This window comes from Ammodytes marinus (assembly GCF_949987685.1).
Source record: "Ammodytes marinus genome assembly, chromosome: 17".
Taxonomy (NCBI): domain Eukaryota; kingdom Metazoa; phylum Chordata; class Actinopteri; order Uranoscopiformes; family Ammodytidae; genus Ammodytes; species Ammodytes marinus.
Window position 1 is genome coordinate 15,456,415 of NC_137221.1, and position 22,737 is coordinate 15,479,151.

Consider the following 22,737-nt stretch of genomic DNA (forward strand, 5'->3'; position numbering starts at 1 on the left):
GCCTACTGTTTGGTACAAGGCTACTACGGCGGACAGCGAGTGGCAATGTCTTCACAAACGAACCCTCAATTTACCATTCCCAGGATACTAACAACTAACACCGCTAAGACAGCAAAAAAACGAGGAAAGACGAATATTGAAAAGTTAACTGCTGAAAGGGAGACGGAGAGAGCTTGAAAAAAAGTACACCGGCCATGTCTTCTTGCCCTTTCACATCAAGACCTCTCCGACCGCGACCTCGCAACTTTTTTTTTCAAAACAGCGACAAGCGACAAATCTAGCTTTTTTTTCTGGTGTTATTGGTGACTTTTTTCGCCAAAGCAAGTATCATCTCTTCTCAACGAGCAGCGGGAGCCCCGAGCTGAGAGGTGTAGGCCTATCTCCTGCTCTGACCGCAGCTGGGAGGGGCTGGTGCGAGGACCGGGCCGTCTGTCAGTGCTCTGTGACGGGGGACGGGCCAGGAGGCTCCCGCTGCTCGTTGAGAAGCGTTAAAAGTGATATTTGCTTTGGCGAAAAAGTCACCAATTACACCAGAAAAAAGCTAGATTTGTCGCTTGTCGCTGTTTTGAAAAAAAAAGTCACCAGGGGGGCTGAAAAGTAGCTAAATATAGCGACAAAATCGCTAAGTTGGCAACACTGCCCGAGCAGCCCCTCCCAGCTGCGGTCAGAGCAGGAGCATAGATAGGAGATACACACACACCTCTCCGCTCTGTTACAATTAGTTTGCTATCTTGCCTGGCTGTTACAGCTACTTTTGTTAGGCCTACCAGCACACTTACAATGATTTTAAGATAACATACATGGTATGTCTGTGATTAAAATGTATGCTCAATATGTACGTATGTAGTTATCATTACTAATGTTTAATCACCTCGGAATCGGACATGGTGTTTGTCTCCTGTCAATGTAACTGAATTCACATGAACGCGCGAAGCTGTCGTTCAGAGGGAGGAACTACAGCAGGTAGAGCGTTGGGAAAACAGCCGTTGGGATCCCAACGGCTCAAATTATCAACTGCAGCTTTAAAGATCTAAAATTCATTCCAGATACACAATATTACCATTTCTCTCAAACATTGTTCACAAATCTGTCTAAATGTGTGATAGTGAGCACTTCTGCTTTGCTGAGATAATCCATCCCACCTCACAGGTGTGCCACATCAAGATGCTGATCTGACATCATGATTAGTGCACAGGTGTGCCTTAGACTGTCCACAATAAAAGGCCACCCTGAAATGTGATTTTTTTTGCTTTATTGGGGGTCTGGGGACTCAGAACCAGTCAGTATCTGGTGTGACCACCATTTGCCTCATGCAGTGCAACACATCTTCTTCGCATAGAGTTTATCAGATTGTCAATTGTGGCCAAAGAAGTGCTCACTATCACACATTTAGACAGATTTGTGAACAATGTTTGAGAGAAATGGTAATATTGTGTATCTGGAATGAATTTTAGATCTTTAAGTCCATCTCATGAAAAATGGGAGCAAAAACAAAAGTGTTGCGTTTATATTTTTGTTGAGTGTAGATTTCTTGTGAAGAGTGGGCTATTTGTATTTATGTTGTATATTATAATTTGATCCAATTAGAGGGCTAAAGAGGGGAAGAAGAACCCTGCTAGCAATTTCACATGCCCGACGATCACCTCACAGCCCTCTAAGCCCCTAACTGCCGGTGGTCCCACTGTGGCAACCCCTCCCAATTGTGCACACCTGCGTCTCATGAGTGTGTGTGTGTGTGTGTGTGTGTGTGTGTGTGTGTGTTTGTGTGTATGTGGTTTGTGTGATGCCTCCCACCCACGTTGATAAATTTGGGTTCCTTCCTTCCAGCACCACTGGGTGAGAGCAGGGTGCAGCCTTTGGGTCCCCACCTTCCTCTCTGCAGGTGTTCCCACCCTCTGATGTGTGTGTGTGTGTGTGTGTGTGTGTGTGTGTGTGTGTGTTTGTGTGTGTGTGTGTGTGTGTGTGTGTGTGTGCCCGTGCCTCTACCAGTGGCGATTCTAGGAATCTTACTGGCCCCCCAATTCGGATGTTTTTTTTTGTTTTTGTTTTTTAGAATTTTATTTTCCTGATATGTAGCTTAGTTCAGAGATTGTATGTATGTATTTATTTTTTTCTTTCTTAACTTTTTTTTCATAGGTGTTGCCACGTTCATCACACTCCAATCCACTGATATGAGATCAGTTTGCAATTTTCAAGTACTAAATTAATGGTAGGACTGTGGCCACTAGAACTGGTCTCTGGTCAGCAAAGGTCTTGAAAACAGCATAAGTGTGCTTGTGACACGCGTGCCACCCATGCTGGTGTATGGGCACGTCACGTGTATGGGCACGTGCCCCAGCAGATTTTTGAAATCTGAATAAAAAGATAAAAGTTTGTAGTTAGCAAGTGTAACGTTTACCCTGCCCTTACTAATGTTCTTAGTAAGGGCAGAATTTCATAAATAAAGGTTTATTTTTTTAGCAAGATATTTGGTCAAAAGCTAGCGGTCATCCTTCCCTCTGTACAGTTGTTAGTCATCTGGCTGCTAGCAACTTATGATGTCTTGCTAATTTTACTATTCACCCGAACTTAAATAAATGTTGACTTTTTCCTTTATTCTCTTTGCCAGAATGCACCAGAATGCTTAGATTAGCCTACATGTTAAAAACACAAAAAAATCTTCTGGGGGGGATGCCCTCAGACCCCCATTCAGGGGTTTAGTTTTCTGACCAACATTACAATGGATATAGGCTACTAACATGATTTGGGCATTTGGGATTATAAATCATCTTTGAATTGGTTGTAGGCTACAGCATATGCTATTCATTCAGGTGTGCGATGGCCACCCCACTCTAGCTCTGTGGCCCACCTTGGCCATCCCATCCCAGTCAAAATTTCCTGGAAACGCCACTGGCCTCTACTTATTTGACCTTACACGAGAGCAGTCTTTCTAGTTACATTTCATTGCCTCTTACCGTCTCCCGCTCTTCCCTCGCAATTAAAACCAACCTTGGATCCCAGACATCTCCATGGTAACAAGGACGGGCGGATGAGCCAAAGAGTTGGCGGGAGAATAGGGAACGGGGAGAAGGGAAAGTTTTGAGAAGAACCGAGGTGTTAACTGAACCGATCAGGCCCTTTTCGACTCACAGTTTTCAGATGCAGCCAAGCGGTTCATTACACTGTTAGAAACGGTCTGCAATCATACCTTTTGCTTCCACAGCGTCTGCGTGCGCTGTATTGGTGTTATTGCTATTATTTTCATTATTCTAAATGAGCCATGTTGTGAGTGGGAGGTAGGCTAAATGTCAAACACTTCTCAGCCGGAAATCTTCGCCACAAGAATGTGACCACGGGATATTGAGTAAATCAATATGGAAGCCGAGGGAGGAGGCTGGCGGTGGGGGGTAAAGAGAGAGAGAGAGAGAGATGTTACCGCAGGCAGGTGAAAGACAAAATGACAGCAGCAGAAGAAGGAGGAGAAGGGGAGGGATGGGTGAGGACTGAGGGAAGAAGTGAGAGTTGATTTATCAGAGGAGTTAACTCCTCTTCCTGTCTGACCTTTGAAACTCGCAGTGTGGGTTAATCTGTGTGTAGGCCTATAAATAGAGGAGTACATTTGACTTTGGTGGAGGACTATTATAAGGGGATTTGTTTTACAGTAATACATGATATAGCCTAATATCGCCAGACTTGATTTCTCCAAAATCACACAATTATCGATAAACAAAACATAGCCGTGTATATGCAGATACTCTTATTCGGTTAAGATTTGGAAAAGAAGATGAAAGGAATTTGTTTGTGTGGCTCAAACCATCAAAAAGACTTGCACAAAATATATTATCTGCATGGCTAGATACTGTATGTGTTTGTGTAAGTGGGAAGTTGTCCTTTTTTGATTGTGATTTGGGTGAACTGAACCTTTCCGAGGCTGTTTTTCAAAGAAACGACATAGGCTACTCTTCTATTGCTCAAAGTGATGACATTTCTCACTCCTGAATAGGAAGCCATTCAGCCTTACTCCCAGAGAGGAGCGGACACAAAAGGGAGCGACAACACATAGAGTCAGGGGGACGAGAAAATGTGAGTAGGGGGTCCCTTAACATTGTGAAGAATAGAATATAGGCCTATACATTAAAAAGCATCTTTCCAAGAAATATAGAGTTAATGCGTCTACTGAGGGTGAACAACACAGGCTACTGTACATTGTCTCTAACAGAATATTCATAATATATTGGGTTTTATTATATATTTTTGGATTAGACAGGGCTCTTTTTGTTGCTGCTGAATGTAAGTGAACTTGATTATGTGTGAAAACGCAGACAATTCACTGCACTGCGTTGGTATGCCACTAATTATAAACTAAACTTTCATCTTCTGTGAAGACATCTCAGGAGACCTTGTGTGTGTGTGTGTGCGTGCGTGCGTGCGTGCGTGCGTGTATACTACAGACAGAAGGGAGGGCAGAGTGGTAGCAAGCGAGAGAAAATTACATCTGTTTTGGGTCAGCAGAAATACTTCAGGGCCCTTACTTAAAGAGGCAGTAAGGAAACTGCCAAGAAGCAATGCACACACACACACACACACACACACACACACACACACAATCTACATATACAGTATGCAGACATATCATCTTATCAACCCCCCAGCACAGCAATGCAGATCACATATCATCCATCCTGCAAGCAAGCAAGCACACACACACACACACACACACACACACACACACACACACACACACACACACACACACACACACACACACACACACACACACCTGTGCCTTATCCCAGTTCTCATCTATTTCCCTGCAAAGCTTTTCTACGCGCCTGAGATCCTCAGAGATCATCCAGATATCTGCATGATAACAATATCAATTATCACAGCATCATGTTGAATCAGCACACATTCCCCTGGTCGACACAGAGCGAATGCTAATGTAGATGCGGATCAATGGTTTCAAAGTGCCAACGCTGTCTTATCTGTAACTACAGTAGCAGTGCGTGCTACACTGCGAGACAACACTGCCTCTCAGTGGTTGGTTCTCAGGAGCACAAACATACACACACACAAAGTGGGTTTTCTAATAGCATGCAAGGTTGTGTTCACACATACAGATTGCTGATTAAGTGTTTGTGAAGAAAACAGTGTGTCAACAGAAAAGATATGACAAATCTCTCTGCTCAGTAGGCCATAAAAACAGCTGAACATGCAGAAAACCAGGGGCGGATTTCGTCATTTTGGGGCAAAAGGCTAATGCAGGCATGGGTCCCCCCCAAATCCCTTGTTCTCCCCCTTTTAAAATCCTTTAATCTAGAAAGACTTATGGTGTAACCTCTTTTCTTTTGGTCTTCCACACGCTCCCACACTGATCCCTTTCTTTTTTTACGTCTGTCTTCTGCTGCTGAAGACATTTCAGAGGGGCCTTGGTAGCTCATGGGCCCAAGGCAATTGCCTACCTTTGCCTAATGATAAGTCCGCCTCTGCATGAAACTCTGCACATTTACCAATAAATGGAAATATTTGACCATGGACCATTGTCCTTTGAGGTCTGGGCTGTGTGGTATCAAGTAGAGATGGCCTATACAGTATATAGAAAAACAGAGATATCTTCTGCGCTTTTGCTCCATTTCAAACCTTTAAACCTCTGGAATGATCCACGGTATAGTGTAGAGATTGGGGCTAGTGAAAGGAGTATCACATGTCGCGTCTTTATTTCTCCTTTCGTTGGTTGTTCTTTTTTGTTTCTATTACCATCTCTGCCAAAAACTTGGAAGCCATATGGTCAAAATTGCACAAACGTAGGATGATTTTATTGCAGAGTACTTCAGTTTGAGGGTCACTGCAAACTGAATCTATTAAGACCACTGATGTCTTCTGAATCCTTGTACAAGAAGTGCTGAGACATTTCTCGATGCTACAGTTCCACGGCTTAAATGAACTGACAACTGAGGACATATTGAGGACAAGTTCAAAAGCATATTATCGCAGGTGGAGCAGGACAGGAGAGCTCTTGAGATGGGCGGTGGGTCGGCGAGAGACAGAGACAATCCACTTTAAAAACCTGTCAATTACTCCTTTCATGTCAGCATGGCCTATTTGTGATGAATGAGAGCTGCGGGCGGGAAGGATAACTTCACCTTCACCTCATCCATCTGGAATGAGAAGAGGGCTTTTCATGCGCAGGAATAGTCGGGAGAGTCAAAAAGCGCTGAGCCTCGGCAGCCCTACAGCTGTTAAGCACCGTGGAGGAGCAGGTCACACTGGGGGAAATTTATTCAATGTTTTAATTTGAATTGCCCCGAAGAAGCAGGAGAAGTGGTTGCTGCCGGAGATGAGCCCTATAGTTCACGTCCCGAACACCAAAGAGGATAGAAATACTATAGCCCAAAAAACTAGGCTATATTATACAGTAACAGCGTTGTTATCTCGTGATTATGAGAGGATGGAGTTAAAAAGTAGATAATGGTATGGCCGCTATCAGCTTCTGTAGGCTACACCTTCTCTCTAGGTCTGAAGTGGAGGAATTTTGCTTGATGAAGTCTTGTAAATTCAGTTGGGGGGTCAGTTTCATCTGTCCCAAATGAATATAATATAGCCTATGTTTTTGTCACGTGCACTCCCATGAGAGAAAATATGTGAACTTTAATATGTAATGTTCAGATTATGTTTAATTGTATATATTTATTTTCATTGATCATTCTATTGGGTCAAATTTGACCTGTTTTCTACTTCAGAGAAGCAAAACATGCCTTTTAGCTTTTTTTATTGGCACAAGATTTTATGATATCCTCATTACAAGCTATCCTATATAAAGACACAAAACTAATAAATACCATTTAAGTCCATTCTGAATGTCTCTAAACAACAAAAGTGACACTTGTGGTGCAAAAAAAAAACTATAAATCTATTTTTTACCTTTTTCCCAACATAAATCTGGGTACATTTTGACCCGCAACACCACAGATGTTAAAAAAAAATTTTTTCTCCAAAAAAATACATTTTCATAAACTATCAATTTTCGGTGAAAATAATTATAAGGATGTTAACATAGATAGTATACCAAATTTCTTAGGTGCACCTCTTTCCCCCCTCTAACTTTGAACATATTTAATACAAAATAATGCATATCTAGTATTCTTGATTTGTGTTAGTAAATTAGTGACAACGATACATCTGACAAGTGCACTGCAAATGTTAAATACAGCTAATTATCTGCAGTAAATATACAGCATTCAAACGTATACCTGCTAATCCCATGTTGGTCGATCTTGATGCTAGTATTGCTCCCACTCATTCCCTTAGTGCCACTGCAAACTAAACACTGCTTATCCTTCCAGTTTCCAGCAAACCTGTTCCCTTTGATTATTTGTTTCCGTGCCAGGGCTCAGCTGTCTATCACACATGGACGCCCGCCCGCATGAACACAACTCTTCACATGCTGGAAAGAAAATTAGGATTTATGAATTGTCCAAAACCATTTTCTCTTCTATATCTTAGCATACAAAACTATCAACAATACGCTTACAATTCTAACTGACATTAGTTTTAACCGCCATAAGGGGCAGGCTAATTGTGATTTTAAAAGCAAGAGTTTATATTCTTTGAAAGACGAAATAGCATTGTCCTCTTTACAAATGAAGCAGACACAGACACAAACAGACCGAAAAGTGACAGAATTGGAGAGGAACCTCACATTTGATTGTACCTGTGACGCAGGTCCTGTGTGACTTATTTTTATAATCCACTATTATTTTAAACCTGAAAGGTACTATTTAGCTGTTTATGTTGCAGTGTCTGCTATGTCCACAAGGGGGCGGCAGAGTCCATCACAATGTTTTTTTCATCATGCAGCTTGGCAACACTAGAGGACCCTCTCTGTCTTCTTTAGTCTTGCTTTGCTTTGTTCCATCCTTAGAACACAATACTGCACGCTTTTGTTGTATTATCTATTTATTGAGGATTATAAACATGAAAAACACACTAAAAAAGCCTGTGGAAACATGAAATATTTGAACACACTGAATAGCAAAAAAAGATTTATATAAACCGTTGATAACACTGAGGAACCTATGAAACCTTTGTGAACTATATCCTCAGCTTGTAGCTGACGTTGGCACATGTAGTGGTTCATTTTGTGCTTGTGTGAGCAGAAACCTGAGCATTGAGAGGTTGGTTTTATTTACACAAACCAGTGAGTCGGATGCAGTGACTATACGCAGTGTGTTATGCTGGCATTTTGATGCACCCATGTCTGAGTTTGAGAGGGTGCAGTCAGTGTAAAGCAGAAGTTGTCCCAATTCTAGTCTTCTGGCTCCATGGACCGAGACCAGGCGATGATGTGCTCGTCCTCTTAGGGGTACAAATGTAAGGAGCCAGGGTGCAATAAGATGGAATGTAGGTGGTTGGATACATATGTATATAAAAACAACAAATAAAAGAGTTAGAGTGATGCTTGGTCGATTAGATTATGACAAGATGTTTGTGCGTTTGAATTTGTGGTGGATGGCAGCCCCCCCCCCCCCCCCCCCCGGTCAGGAGAGTTGTGGTAGGGACCGGGTGCTGACGGGGCTATACTTCAGCCTAGACGGTGAGGGGGGAGGCTGGGTGAGGTGAGGGGAGGAGGGGGACGGACGCATGTTGTGTGCACTCTGATACTCTGCCCCAGCCCCAGAGTGCTCTGAGCCTGGGGGTTGTGAGCGACCTCTGGGCCTGCGTAACTGAGGCGGGGTGGTGGTGGAGGAGGAGGGGTTAGGCTGGCATTTGTACCCAGGAACCACAGAGTGACGGCTGGGTGAACGGTGGCGACAGGGTGAGGGGTGACAGCCGGGTGATGGATGGCGATTGGTTGATGGGTGACGACTGGGTGAAGGGTGGCGATTTGGTGATGGGTGGTGACCGGGTGAATGGTTGTGATTAGGTGATGGTCGGCGACCGGGTGAAGAATGCTTCCCGGACATGGGGTGCCGGCCGGGTGAGGAGTGCCTGCCTGACGACGAGGCTTCACGGTTACTGCCTGAGTGTTTTTCCGTGGCGTGTCTGGGTGACTTATGTACCTTGGGCGACTTGGGCGACTTGGGTGTCTTGGGTGATTTGGGCAAGGGGTGAGAGGATGGATAAGAGTTGGCATTTTGAGTGGGAGGGGCTTGGCCAGGAGAGGTGTAGTCTCCATTGTTGCCAACCTTGTAGAGGAAGAGGTCATACTGAAGGGGTGGGCTGGTGTCCACTTGGCGCTTGGCGTCTTTGGGGAGGAGCACTTCCAGGCCGATAGTGACTCCATCCTGATGTGGAAATACGGTAAGTAGAGAAGGATGCAACAAATGACAATGTATAGGGACAGTCACAGAGGCAACAATTAATGAAATGAGAACTTACAAAGAAATGCAGACATGGATGGCATTAGACAATGGGCCCCTGGGCACAGGCACAATCCCTGCGTTCCAAATACTACTCTGCTATTGAGCATGCCATAAAAAGATTAAGGCTGTCCGAATTAATACATTTCAAATGCAGTTAGCTGGAAATACTCTGACGTCCTACTTAATCCTGTCGCATTTTGCAGTGTGCAAACCAGCAGCATGCTTTTTTGGCTTTTCTGACACACGATCCTTTCTGCAGCAGAATTTGAGTCAAAGACTGAAACACAGAGGGGGAAGAACCAGAGACGTGACGAATCAATAAGTGAGGGTCAAGTTTTAGGCGGATTGTTATGACAAAATAGTATGTGCCAATTGTTAGCATACTGTATTCAAATACAGACTTTTCAAGGTCGGCTACAGTATGTACTATGGTAAAAAGAAAAAGTATGCAATTTGGAATTTGGATTCATTGTTTAAATAAAAACATTGATTCACTTTTCGCTTTTAAGGTTTCCACGACATCAATATTTTTTTTCATGAGATATAGAGATATACTGTACAAAATCTGACAGTCAATATTTTAAAAGAAACCTTTCATACCCGTTATATTTTCTTAAAGCCAAGCTACAAATTTCTACGTAAGGACAACATTTAGGATATATAATCTGATCAGGACATCTATATGTCTGACTGCGGTCTGTGACTTTCCAACAAGACATGGTAATGACAGTATCCCATTTGAGCCTGTGCCCGGTAGGCCCATTTGGTAATCCATCCATGGATACTGAATAGATTATCCGCATCAGACATGGAGACATATAACTGGACAACAAATAATACATATTTAAGACTTAACAGAAAAAACGTAAAATAATGAGTGAAATGGGTTCTGCGTTTCAATAGAAATGACCTCTGGTGTGAACACATGTAAGATGCTAGTGGTACAGGAAATATCTAAGGTGAAGTCGACAATACAGAAGTGCAACAAAGCAAATAATGTCATAAAAGTACAGACAAAGGAACATAAAAACAGATACTTTAACATTCATGTTTGGGTCAAACACAAAAGGAGCATAATAGACCCAGTGAATATTGGAATGAGTTACTCTTGTAGCAGCTTCTGTTCATTTTGGAGAGCTGTCCGTGGTGCTGAATTGGCACACTGAGACAGTGTTGTTTGTGTGGTGTAATCTGTGAGCAGCCTACTGTGGCACAAAAGCAGAGGGTCAGCCGTGCAGTTATTATTAGCGCGGGAGCAGTTGCCAGTAGTTAGCTTCATCATGAGCAGACATGCAGAGAGAGAGAGAGAGAGAGAGAGAGAGAGAGAGAGAGAGAGAGAGAGAGAGAGAGAGAGAGAGAGAGAGAGAGAGAGAGAAAGAGAGAGAGAGAGGCAGGAGGGGAAAGTAGAGCTCATAGCAACACACGGGGACAAGCCGCAGTAAAATTAAAAAGATTTATTCCAACAAGTGTGAACTATAATCCTCCATGTATACCCAAAAAAGTACAAAAGAACCTCAAGTACATTAAAGTATTATAAATCACATTGAAAACCAAGACACAGTGTGTGTGTGTGTGTTATATAATGTATATAGATTCAAATATCAACTCCAAGCAATTACTTTGACCTCATGTAATCTAGACATATCCACTTATAAGCACTGTCAGACAGGAATAGTTTGCAAAATACAGATTCACTTGATTTCCACTTCTTCTTCATTTTTTTGTTTGTTCTTGTAAATGTTACGTTTTCAGACACTTTTTTCATTGATAACACCAATGCATGCGGACAGAGAGAAAGACAGTAAGGCGGGGCAGGCAGAGGTGCGGGGGAAGGGGAGGGGAGGGTGTTGGGGGGGGGGAAAGAGGAGAAGAGGAGACAATGCAGGAGCAAGAGTTCATTGGCCTAGAGACCAAGGCAAGGGCATCAGTGGAGAGGAAAAGTCAGTCATTAGTTGGTCCAAGCCAGAGATTTTTAGTCCAGCGTAAGAAAACGGAGAGAGGAAAGAAAGGGAGGCAGCGGCGCCACTATATGTGATCAACGTTGGCATGATGGCAGCCTTGTAAACAGGACTGTTGTGCTTCATCAGGGTTGTAACCTTAAATTCATGATGTGCTTAATTTTTTACATTAGGCCCGATCGCCTGTTTGTAATACAATACGTTTGCACTTTACAAGGTGTAAACAATGTTAGCCTATTACGATTTCTTTTTCTATCTGTGCGAATTCAACATTTTTGGATTCTCCCAGCAGCCCCACTTTTGCCAGATGGTTGGTTGGATTATACCAGGTTGTTCTGGTGCGTGTTTACCTCAGCGTTCTCCTCCGTGGTGTTGTTAGGGGTGTGGCCCCCCAGGTCGTGGCCCATGGAGGTTGGCCGGTTGTTCTCGTGTTTGGGGGAATGAGAGTTGAGGATGTTCATCGAGCCCTCTTCCTTGGCCAGTGGGCACTTTCCTGGGTCCTGCTGCTTCTTATGGGGCTCATCCTGTGGGGAAAGTTTAGGACTCTTTATTCACACACCTCAAACTTACTCAAACACACCTCCGTGAATATATACATACACACAAACACACGCACACACACAGGCGCGAACACACACAAGCGCCCACACACACACAGACACACACACACACACACACACACACACACACACACACACACACACACACACACACACACACACACACACACACACACACACACACACACAGGACGCATAGGACACAGGTATGTACTGTAGATGTTCAGCGAACATTAGAAGCTTTATACAGTGATTTTCTGATTGTGTCCCCAGAATCAACAGTGCATCATCCATAATTTGGAGGTATGGGGTAGCATTTATTGAAGGTATATTAAAGGAAAACCCAACAAAACGTGCACAGAATAATAAACTTGTGTGAGAGAGGATAATCTTTTAGTTGATACGGGACTTTGTGAATGGACTGAAAATTGGACCTGTATGCTTAGTCCATTATCCAATCCACTTATCATGCCTTAGCATTTAGAACAAAAATACCAAACCTGACATTTGAAATATGTGTCTGCAGGGGCTTTTCAACCCCTAGACCTGACATTTAGAGTATTAGTCCAGAAGTCACACAGACACTCATCCATAACCACTGCACTGAAATGCCAGCAGAGCTCTTTGAGCGGTTTGCTTACATGAAAAAAGCCAGTCACAATTTGTTCACATCATTTAGCCAAGCCAAGTATGGGGTAATGGGCTGAAAATTAATATATATACGTTTTCCATCAGTTCATGCTTGCGTTAAATGCAGTTAATGCATGCAATTATCAGTCAGGGAGTTGTGTTTGTGTGTCAACAGATCTATTGTGTCTGTGTCAATCTGCAATGTGCCAGTTTGTAAAAAGGTTCAGGGCCAGCCATCGATTGATCAAGCCTGCCATAGACTGTGAAGGTCATTGGCACAGCAGCCGGTTAGTAGGGCACCATTGATCAGTGGCAGTGGCTAGCGCAGGACAAAACCTTGCTAAAAGATCCTTTCACACCAGGGACAACAAGTTTAAAAAAAAGCTGGAAGTCATGAGAGCAAACTCGCTTCTGTTGAGCACATAGCCAGTATAAACTGTCAATAATCTGTCTACATCCATCCTCTTTTAACGTGAGTTTTCACTGAGATTAAAAATGTAACCATGCATCAAAAGCCTTAATATGCTCTTTGTGTTGGCTTAGTAACCCAGTAGGCGAGTGTGATCGATGAATACCAAACAAGGGCACACATGAATCTGCCTGCGAACACAAACCCCCTACACATAGAAACATAGATAGAAAAATAATGCATTGATGCTTACATATTCATATTCAAAGAAATTCACTTTATAGAAGCACTACAGGCACAATATTTGGAGGAAGAAGAGAGTTGGGTGGAAAAGGGAAATACTGCTACACAGGGACCCCAAAATGGCTGGTGTGAGCTTTATGTACACAAGAGCGAAAGCGAGCAGCAAAACACAAAATGGCGGCTCGGTATCCTTCATTGAGCTTCTCGGGAAGAGAGAAAAAGCACATGTGGGAACCATTTATTCACCACACATAGCTTCTCCCTGAAACAAAACTGGTCGAGGGAAGCCTTGCAGAGGGTGATTAATCATTTGAACTACTGTGTATGCTGTATGCAGCTGATACCAGATCAGGCGCAGGAGGAGTTTTTGTGGAAGTGAGGTTTGCGGCAAACAAGGAGAGAGCCACAATCTGGCATCTACGGGAGCAGTTGGTGAGTTCAAAGCAAAGCCAGGGAGGGGGGAAACTGGTGCAGGCGACGTTGACGTTTCCGCTCTGCGTTCTTACCTGGAAGTGGTTATAAGGGTTTGTGGGTTTATATTCCCAGGTATAGCTGGTTGTTGGTGGCCTCTGAGGGGATGGGTGAGTGTGAAAAGAGTTTTTAAAAAAGCACACACACACACACACACACACACACACACACACATACTGTACATTCTGAACTGTGAAAAAAGTGGCAATCCTAATTAGAAGTTCATGATTTAAAGGTGAAGCGATTCTGGAAAATGCTTACTTTCAAAATGCCTTTTAGTCAAAATCAGTGAATTGCTCCACGTCCTGTAGGTACTGTGTGCGCAACCAGTTTACAGAGCCTAGGTTGTGTATTAACACCAGATTTTCTTTCAACTATCAGTTAACGGATAGTGAGGAGGTATTCACTGATTTAGACAAAAAGTGATTTTGACAACAAGCATTCTTCCAGAATCACTGACTCAACCTCCAACAGGGCACCAAGGCAAGATAGATGTGTGCAGAACACTTTAAGCGTATGTGAGTATTTGGGTGTTAGTGCTGTGGATAAGAACAGATAGATGGCCATGCGCAGAGACAGAAAGACAAACACAAATCACTACGCAAGCTGGCAGAGAGGAAACGTAAGCGAGGACATCGCAAACAAAGAAGAGAAGTAAAGGTTCAAAAATCGGAAAAAACAGGCGGACAAGGAGAAGTCTTGAATGCAGATGAAAGGACGTAAAGGGTTAGGTCAAGATGAATGAATGAGAGGAGGAGAGAAAAAACAGAGGAGAATAAACAGGAGGAAAGTTTGGGGCGTACCTGACTGATAATGTTGTCATAGTACGCCAGGTTGTGAGTGTGAGCTTGGGGAGCGGGCGGAGGGGTGTCGCACAGTTTCCTTACGTTTGGCTGCGAGCCGTCGGCCGTTGTGGAAACTGAGAGGCCGTCCGTCTGTGGCTCGCTGCTATGTGGACGGTACTTACTGCAGCAGGGCAGTAGGATGACACACACACACACACACACACACAAAGAGAGAGAGATATGTGTGATGAATATTTGTACTCAATATGTCTTCTTTTTGTGCGTGCTATGCATTTATTTATTTATTTATTTATTTATTTATTTATTTATTTATTTATTTATTTATTTATTTATTTATTTATTTATTTATTATCTCTACAGGTTTGTATTTCCCTACATTCCTCTGCACAGTTTGAAACTGGTAGACACATTCAAATCAGAGACAAAAAGCGATCATTAGCCCAAGAACATCCATAATTCAGAGGATAGTAAAGGGAATTAGATCAACTCTAAAGACTACATAGCAGCTGGAGAGTATAAAATCAAATTTGATGATTTGATTTTCAAATAGATGGATTATCTGTTCACTGCTTTGCTGCTTAAATGCTCTCTTCATCATTTTTTTACAAACATGCTTTATCAGTTGTTGTGCTCTCATCGCCCAGTCCCACATGCACGCACAAACACTCACACACACACACACACACACACAAACACACACAAACACACACAAACAAACACACACACACACACACACACACCTGCGTTTGCGAAGGCGCTTGTTCTCATTCTTGAGGCGGTGCAGCCTCTTGGCAAAGAATATGACGATCATGAGGAGGAGGATGAGCACGGTGGAGGCCACACCCACCACCACGCACAACACCTGGAACTCTGTGACGGCCCAGTCACAGCGCGTGCCTTTGTTCCAGATGTATTCCTGCACGTTGCACCTGCGCGCAAAGGGACACAAAGTGGCTTTTTGGATTAATGGAAAGGCTTTGAGTCAGCACCACAGAGAGACTACACCAAACCACAACATTCCCCTCTCACGTGACCTGCTGCACAAAACAAAAGCCCAGAGGTTTAATAAGAGTGTTGACCCACTGCACCAGTTTATTTTGCATACTTTTAGCCAAAGCATGTAAGCCAGGGTGTAGCAGTGTAAAATGGTACTCAGAGCGGATGACGTCGTGTTCCTGAGGTCTGTCCAGCAAAGCAGGGATTCGGCCTGCAGCCTAGCCCTTAATGAGATCAAAGGATCAGCATACGTTTGTACATGTGTATGTGTGTGTGTGGGTTTTTCCTTATTCCTGTCTCTTTCTGTGCAATTGATGCGAGCATTTGAACGCGTGTTTGAAGTGTGCCTGCATGAGTGAGTGTGTGACGTGTTATTACTCAGCAGGTATGCTGAGATGAGCAACAGTTTACCTCCAAGCACACACTGAGTCTGTTGGATGGGACAGATGGTGCTTTCAAGGCGTGGTGTCTGTGAATGCTTGAGTATTTGCTGAAGGAGTGAGTGTGTGTGAGTGTGTGTGCGTGTGTGTGTGTGTGTGTGTGTGTGTGTGTGTGTGTGTGTGTGTGTGTGTGTGTGTGTGTGTGTGTGTGTCCTTGACTGACCTAACTGCATTGTCATCTTTCTTGTACTTTCTTGGAGTGTGTATACATCAGCTGTCACCAACCCATGAGAGCGCACACACAAACACACACACACACACACACACACACACACACACACACACACACACACACACACACACACACACACACACACCCACACACACACACCCTCTTTGTCCCATGCCTCCAAAACTGAGCTAATCCTTTGGCGACCCTGCTGTGATCTTGACGAGCCCTCATGACAAGTTAAGCCAACCATCTATCTCTGTGGGTGTCTGTGTTTTCAGTGTCTGTAGTCTTGTCTGAAGTGTCCTAAATATTTTCCTTTGTTTTGTGGAGGGGACACATTGGAAAACAAAAAGGGTCATATTTTAGGGCATTACACCCCCTCCCCCCACCCCTCTTAAAAAAGCCCTGCTGCCACTCACATACACGTGTGCCAGTTTTACTCTAAAATGCCATTGTCTGTTTGTAATTGTGAAAATGTGACTCAAAGAAACATCATTTTCATAATATCTTATGACTAACCATGATGAATAAAGCAACAATGTGTCACAATTTACCCAACGCCAAAACAGCCAGTGCAGCTTATCTGTAGATAACTGTAAATGATTGTCCTTTGCTCACCTGCAGAAGGCTCCCATTCCTGCCACCACGGTGCACACTCCTCCATTGAAGCAGAAATTGGCTTCAACGTCACACTGAGACACACACACCCCAGGCCCGGAGCGCACGTAGCCCAGCCTGCAGCCATCGGCCCCCATGGCGCCACTTAAGCTTAACTCATCACCGTTGCCCGGCCTTTGCATGGGAGGAGCTGGTGGCGAGGTTGGTCCCACCATATCTACATCGGGCTTGACCGTGTCAGTGGGAGCAGGAGAGCCAGCCAGGAGCGGGTTTTCATCCTCCATGTCTGCCGGGGCTGAAGGGCTGGGCTCGGGTTCCGGGGTCACATCCACAGCAGAGAGGTCGTCGTCGGGGGACAGGTAGTCGTAAAAGTCAGACAGTGTCCATGCGGTGGGGTCTCCTCCTGCTTTCTGCTTCTGGGGCTGAGGCTGAGGAGCTTTGGCCCAATCCAAAGCCACATCTTGGGGTGCAGTGTCGGGCGCCGGGCTGTGGAACTCCACGTTGATGACGTCATCGGACAAGGGGTTTCCGGGCTGGTCTGGACCCGCCCCTCCCGCAGTGAGCTCCTCCCCTAAAGGCGGGTCCTCGTCTACGAAGTCTAGGCGGGCGTGTTGTTTATGAGTATGGTGACGCTTGGTGGAGGAGCTGAGGGGAAGTTTAGCCCCGAGCGCGAGCCCGAGCCCTCCTCCCCCTGCTCCGATCAGGTGGTCCCTCTCTGCAGAGTCCTCACTGAGTGCCATCTTGGCGGTCAAGACCTCCATGTTGTCAGATGAGGAGTGGTTGTTGTGGTGATGGTGGGTGCGCCTGGTCAGTGAATGCCTCCCTGACAGTCAGACAAACACAAAAAAGGCATTTAGGAGGTTGCCCAGCAATTAAGTATTATTACACTCCCTTAAAGTTGAGGAAATCTTAAGAGTCAGATTAAAAGAATGGCCAAAATCAGAAGCAGAGATATCCTGCCTGAGGTTCATGTTATTGGTTAAGTTCCAATAACATGATTGGGTAATTTTCCTTTTTAATTAAATCCTGCTCGTGCCTGGTTGATTTTGGGATTTCTTGACGAAATCCATCACTTCTAAAGCTTACCTTATCCAAACAAAAATAAACGATACAAATGAAATGTTGTGTTGTGATGTGTCAGATTATTTCATGGCCAGGAGCCAATAACTTCCTGAAGTCTTGTCTGTCACCAATGCACACTTCCGCAGAAAACAATGTCCATCTTACCATATACCTCTCTCAAACCCGATGACAACAGATATCATCGTACAGCTGTTACAGGCAGTAGTGCTTGCCAAGATGGCCAAAAAACTGACTTTTGTAAATGGATGTTTCTGCCTTTAACATAACCATTTAATCAACACACCATTATAAACATGGCACTGTGGGAGTTTCTCCAGTTATTTCCTGCAATCTTGTCCAAATGTATAGAGGACAAAATGACAAACAAAGGCTTGTATACACACATATAAAAAAAGGTCTTTCTTTGATTGGAGCTAATCCCAAAGCACCAACTCTGTTTTGTTTGCTAAAGACTGTTTCCCAAGGACAAGGCATGAATTATTCAAACTGTGTTTTCTACAGAGCGGCCCCTAAGGCTGTACAGGCTAGTTCAGTAGAAGAATTCTGTTATGTCACCGTATCCTTCACAGTAAATTTAGCTGAATTTGACGAGTACAAGTCTATCAAAAGAATTGAATTAGAAAGCTGATTTGTTGAAAAGCAAGGCTCAGCAAAAGGAGAAAAAAAACACACGCTGGGGTTCACTGTTAAGTGCTGAGTAATTAATTGTCTAAGGAATCGGAACAAGAGCATGTAATCAGAGCGTCGGCGATGTAGGATTAGGCACATTGAGTGATTGACTCATGTGCCCTGGTGAGGATTAGATTAGGATTTACTGCTGTAGGATGGAGGGTGACCGGTCAAGCACTTTGTGTGCACTTGCCAATCTTCAGAAAGTCAAAGAGGCAGAGAGACGAGGAAAAGAGAGGGGGTAGAGAGAGACTTACTTAACATGCATGATGCCACTGATGAGCCATCACAAACTCACAGAACTCTTTTCAGTTGCAAGTGAGGATCCCAAAGCTTCCAAAGAGGCCTAAACCTGTTAGACTGAACAGTTGCTCTCATGGTTCCATGCTAAATATGAAGCTGTCACCAGGAGCCAGTTAGCGGAGTTCAGCAAAAAAGACTGGAAATAGCGAGTGCTCTTTCCAAGGGTAATAAAATCCACCAAGCAGCACCTCTAATTCCTAATTATTTCACAGCGGCAGGCCAGTGGATTTTGCTACTGTCAGACAGAGCCAGTCTGGCTGTTTGCAGTACTTTTGCAGATCTAAGCCAACAGGCTGCTGGCAATATAGCTTCATATTTAGTGTAGAAACATGAGCGTGGTATCACTCTTGTCAACAAGGGGTTCATTACCCAAAATGTCAAGCCAAAGGGGGGCTACAACTACAGAAAGAAAGAAAGAAAGAAAGAAAGAAAGAAAGAAAGAAAGAAAGAAAGAAAGAAAGAAAGAAAGAAAGAAAGAAAGAAAGAAAGAAAGAAAGAAAGAAAGAAAGACACTGCTGGCACACTGTTTGGGGAATATTTCCTTGCACTGGGGATAATGTTCCCACACCTAATATCGAGGACCCACTTCACACTTTTCCACTGGCCTGCCTGGTAGGCTACATCTGCACAATCTGCCAAACTCCAACCAAATACTTGGCTGGACTGCATCTCTCCCACTGCTGCCACCCTGAAATAACTGTGTCCAATGAGATCACTGCTTCCTGTGTCTGGCTCTTCATTCACTGCCAATACTAAAACCATCCGAACGTGCCTTGAGTCACGAAGAGTGGTGGTGGCTGAGAAAACCATGAGATTCACCTCTCTCTCACACACACACGCACGCACGCTCGCACACACACACACACACACACACACACAGACTGCAGTTGCCATGGTGAGATATAAAGAGGTGCCATGTTGAAAGGAGGATTGGAGCTATAGGGAGTTGCAGTGGAAACAGAGAAACCAGTGTTCTCTCTCTCTCGCTCTCTCTCTCTCTCTGTCTCTCTCTTTCTCTCTCTTGTTTTTCAATCAATCAGCCAGCCAGTCACTAATTGTTGATCTGCCAACTCCGTCTCTGGGAAAATGGATGTGACATGAACTTGGAGGCTCCACAGTCTTGTGAAAGAGATACACCCGCTGCACCGTGTCTCAACTGAATACGATCGCTATAAATTTCATTTAAAGGTTCAAACGTGCCAATTTGTTCCCAGTCAAGATTTAAGACACAGCATCCTGTTAGCAGCTGGCTGCCTCATAGCGATCATGAGAGCAAAGGGGAACATGAAGAGATTACACGTGCAAAGGCGAGTAAATTGAATGCAGCTTAGCCATTTTATTTCCGTCTTAGAAATGCTGTGATTTGAGCCTTTAAATGCTGCTCAGCTGCTCTTCAACCCTCGGGCATCCCGTTGAGCATGTCACCATGGTAACAAGTTTTTTTTACCTGGGATTGGCTGGAGTGCAAATTCCCAGCAACCTTCACACCTTACCAGCAGGATCACAATGGGAATCAAAGGGAAGGCATCCTGCACACTGCTGTATATATGTTCCAAATTCACAGACATAAACCTTCTTAACAGATAGTCAAGGAAGGCGTACAACAACTATATTCACAGTCAGCACTCAGGTGATGGCAACAACAATCAGTGACGGGTCTGGTTTATAATAAAATGTTATAATGAGCGTGTGTTACTGCCTGTCATGAGTTATTGCTTAAATGTTGCCATGCATGTGTCCAGCTGCTCTTTTGTCCATAACCTGCAACTCCCTCCATATACCTTCTACATTTAACATGTTTCTTAGACTATAAATAGTATTCTTCCTTCGCTTCTTTGTGTGCACGTGTGTGTGTGAATATGCTGATGATCTGATCTGGTGTGACATTATGAGCATTCTGGGTCTACAGGGCAGATGGACTTCACAGTATGCACTCATGCAGTGCACCCCAGTGTCTGGATTTGATCCATAGCCTATTGTTTTATGTGCGTGGCTTTCAAGGACAATCTGTGTGCATGCATGTTTGTGTGCATGCGTGCATTATTGGTTTATTTGTTTGTTTTTACACAGTTTAATATTTGATAAAAGTCAGAATCCGGTTAATAATTGTATTTGAAATTTAAGGTTATTTTCCATTGTCTGTGTTGTAGTTTTACCCTTTTATTTTTGGTCTTTCTGCGGTTTAACGGAGAACAAAAAGGCCTTCATCATCATGCTCCCCTCACACTTCTCTCTATATTTTCCCCATGGCAATTAAATTGATGAAGAGATTCACCTTGACGTTGCTTTTAATGGACCTCATATTGACAGCCACGAGCTCCCGGAGTTTAAAAGCGTGAGACAGGACGTCACGTCAGGCGTGTATTTACCGGTCAATATGTCACAGTGTTAACGCCTGGTTACACATTGAGGGCGAGAGATGTGGCGATAGAAAGAGAGGGAGGGGAGGCAGGGGGGCATTACAGTGGCAGCGCGTGCCCACGTGAACCTGGGTGACCCTCTGCGCGCGAGCCACCCTGTTGCTGGGCAGCGGCAGCCAGCAGCATCATCGCTCAATTCTACATGTCCAAGATTTCCACTATTGTCACTCAGCGCGTGCGGGATATGTGTGTGCGCGAGCCAGACAAGCCACCAGAGACAGGGCAGAGACCGGCTGTGTCACATTCTAGTTCCCACACTGTCTGTCTCCCTGTCTCAAGGGATGGACAGTCAATTAGAAGGCGAGTGGGGGTGGAGTGGTGTAGCGGGCCTGGTTGTCTCCGGCTTCCCCTGAATGTCTGGAGGAATTTGCTCCTTTTCCGCGCAGTGAATAAATCTCCTGTAGCCCGACCACGGTGCACCTAATCCCGCCTTTGTGTGGACCACGCACCGCCTCAACGAGACGAGCTGTCAAATGTGTCTCCCTCTGATGACCCATAGTCATGTCAATCTTCTTAGACGTGCAAAACAGAGCTAGTGACATATCAGTCAGTTACCTTTTTGTATTAAATGGTAAGAATACAAGAGAAAGAGCCCCCCCCCCTCTCACACTCTTACTGGATTTGAGATTGGCCATGGCCATGAGCCAGTGGTTCAAAGTGTCATTAATGAATACAGCAGCTCTCAGCTGCAGACACAGACATTATCAGAGCTTACATTGGATTTGTCAGCAATGCCTTTTGACTGAGTGATTGACAGCCTTCTAATGAAATGATATGCGTAAAAATGAGCCAAATGGCATTGATGCCAAAAGCCATTTAATGCATTTAAAACATCAGTGTCCATACAAACCCGAATTTAAAATGAGTCTATTGAGCCCAAATCATAGCCCTGCTTATTAAAAACTCTCAGTGCAGAGATTATTAAATATGCCATCAATGCCTAAATTGTAAATGGCAGCCGCGTCCCAATGTCGCATAGATGGGTGACTGTAGTCAATTTGTCATTTTCCATATCATGCCATTGCAGGTGTGATTTGATTCACGCACGTGCGCGCTGTCTTAACACGAACACACGCACTGGGTGGGACTCTGTCAGTGCAATGGACTTACCGTGAGCAGACAGGGGGATGATGACCATTGAGATGGTCAGTAGCACCTGCCAGGTCCCCAAACGACAGTCACAGCGCGCCATACCGTATGGCTATCCCTTCCGTTCTCGACACACTGATGCCTATTGTGATCCCGTTTTGCGTCGTACCGGTCAGACAGTGGGGCTGTACGATAATCCTCGTGGTCGATCCTCCAAAGTTCAGATAATACCCGTTTTCGCCATGTCGTCCCTCACCTCTGCGGTCTCTCTCTATCTCTGAACCGTCTAACGGCTTGGGTTCGTTTCCATTGCACCGAGCGTGTGCCCTCGCTTCCACTCCACACCTTTGGCGCGCGCGTGTCACTTTGCGCTTTGGGGGTCCTTCGTCAGCACCGCGGTGCCGTAGTAGTCATGCGCGCGACCGGCGGAGTGTCTGCAGACGAGATTTTAATGAGCCGGGTTCGTAGCTGCCTGCCCGCCTGCATGTATGCCGTCCATGTTAAGCCTTTCCAGTTGACTCCCCTTGGC

At 44.5% G+C, this 22,737-nt stretch overlaps 1 protein-coding gene across 1 annotated transcript; it reads right to left on the reverse strand.

Annotated features, from left to right (window-relative positions):
* Window positions 1–11,619: 11,619 nt before the first annotated feature.
* cspg5b (chondroitin sulfate proteoglycan 5b) lies at window positions 11,620–22,311 on the reverse strand (the record flags this gene model as incomplete). Its single annotated transcript, XM_080045534.1, has 5 exons — window positions 11,620–11,823; window positions 14,416–14,578; window positions 15,159–15,347; window positions 16,645–17,467; window positions 22,230–22,311. 5 exons carry the CDS (start codon window positions 22,309–22,311, stop codon window positions 11,620–11,622), a joined length of 1,461 nt encoding a protein of 486 aa, XP_079901660.1.
* Between the last annotated feature and the right edge of the window lie 426 nt (window positions 22,312–22,737).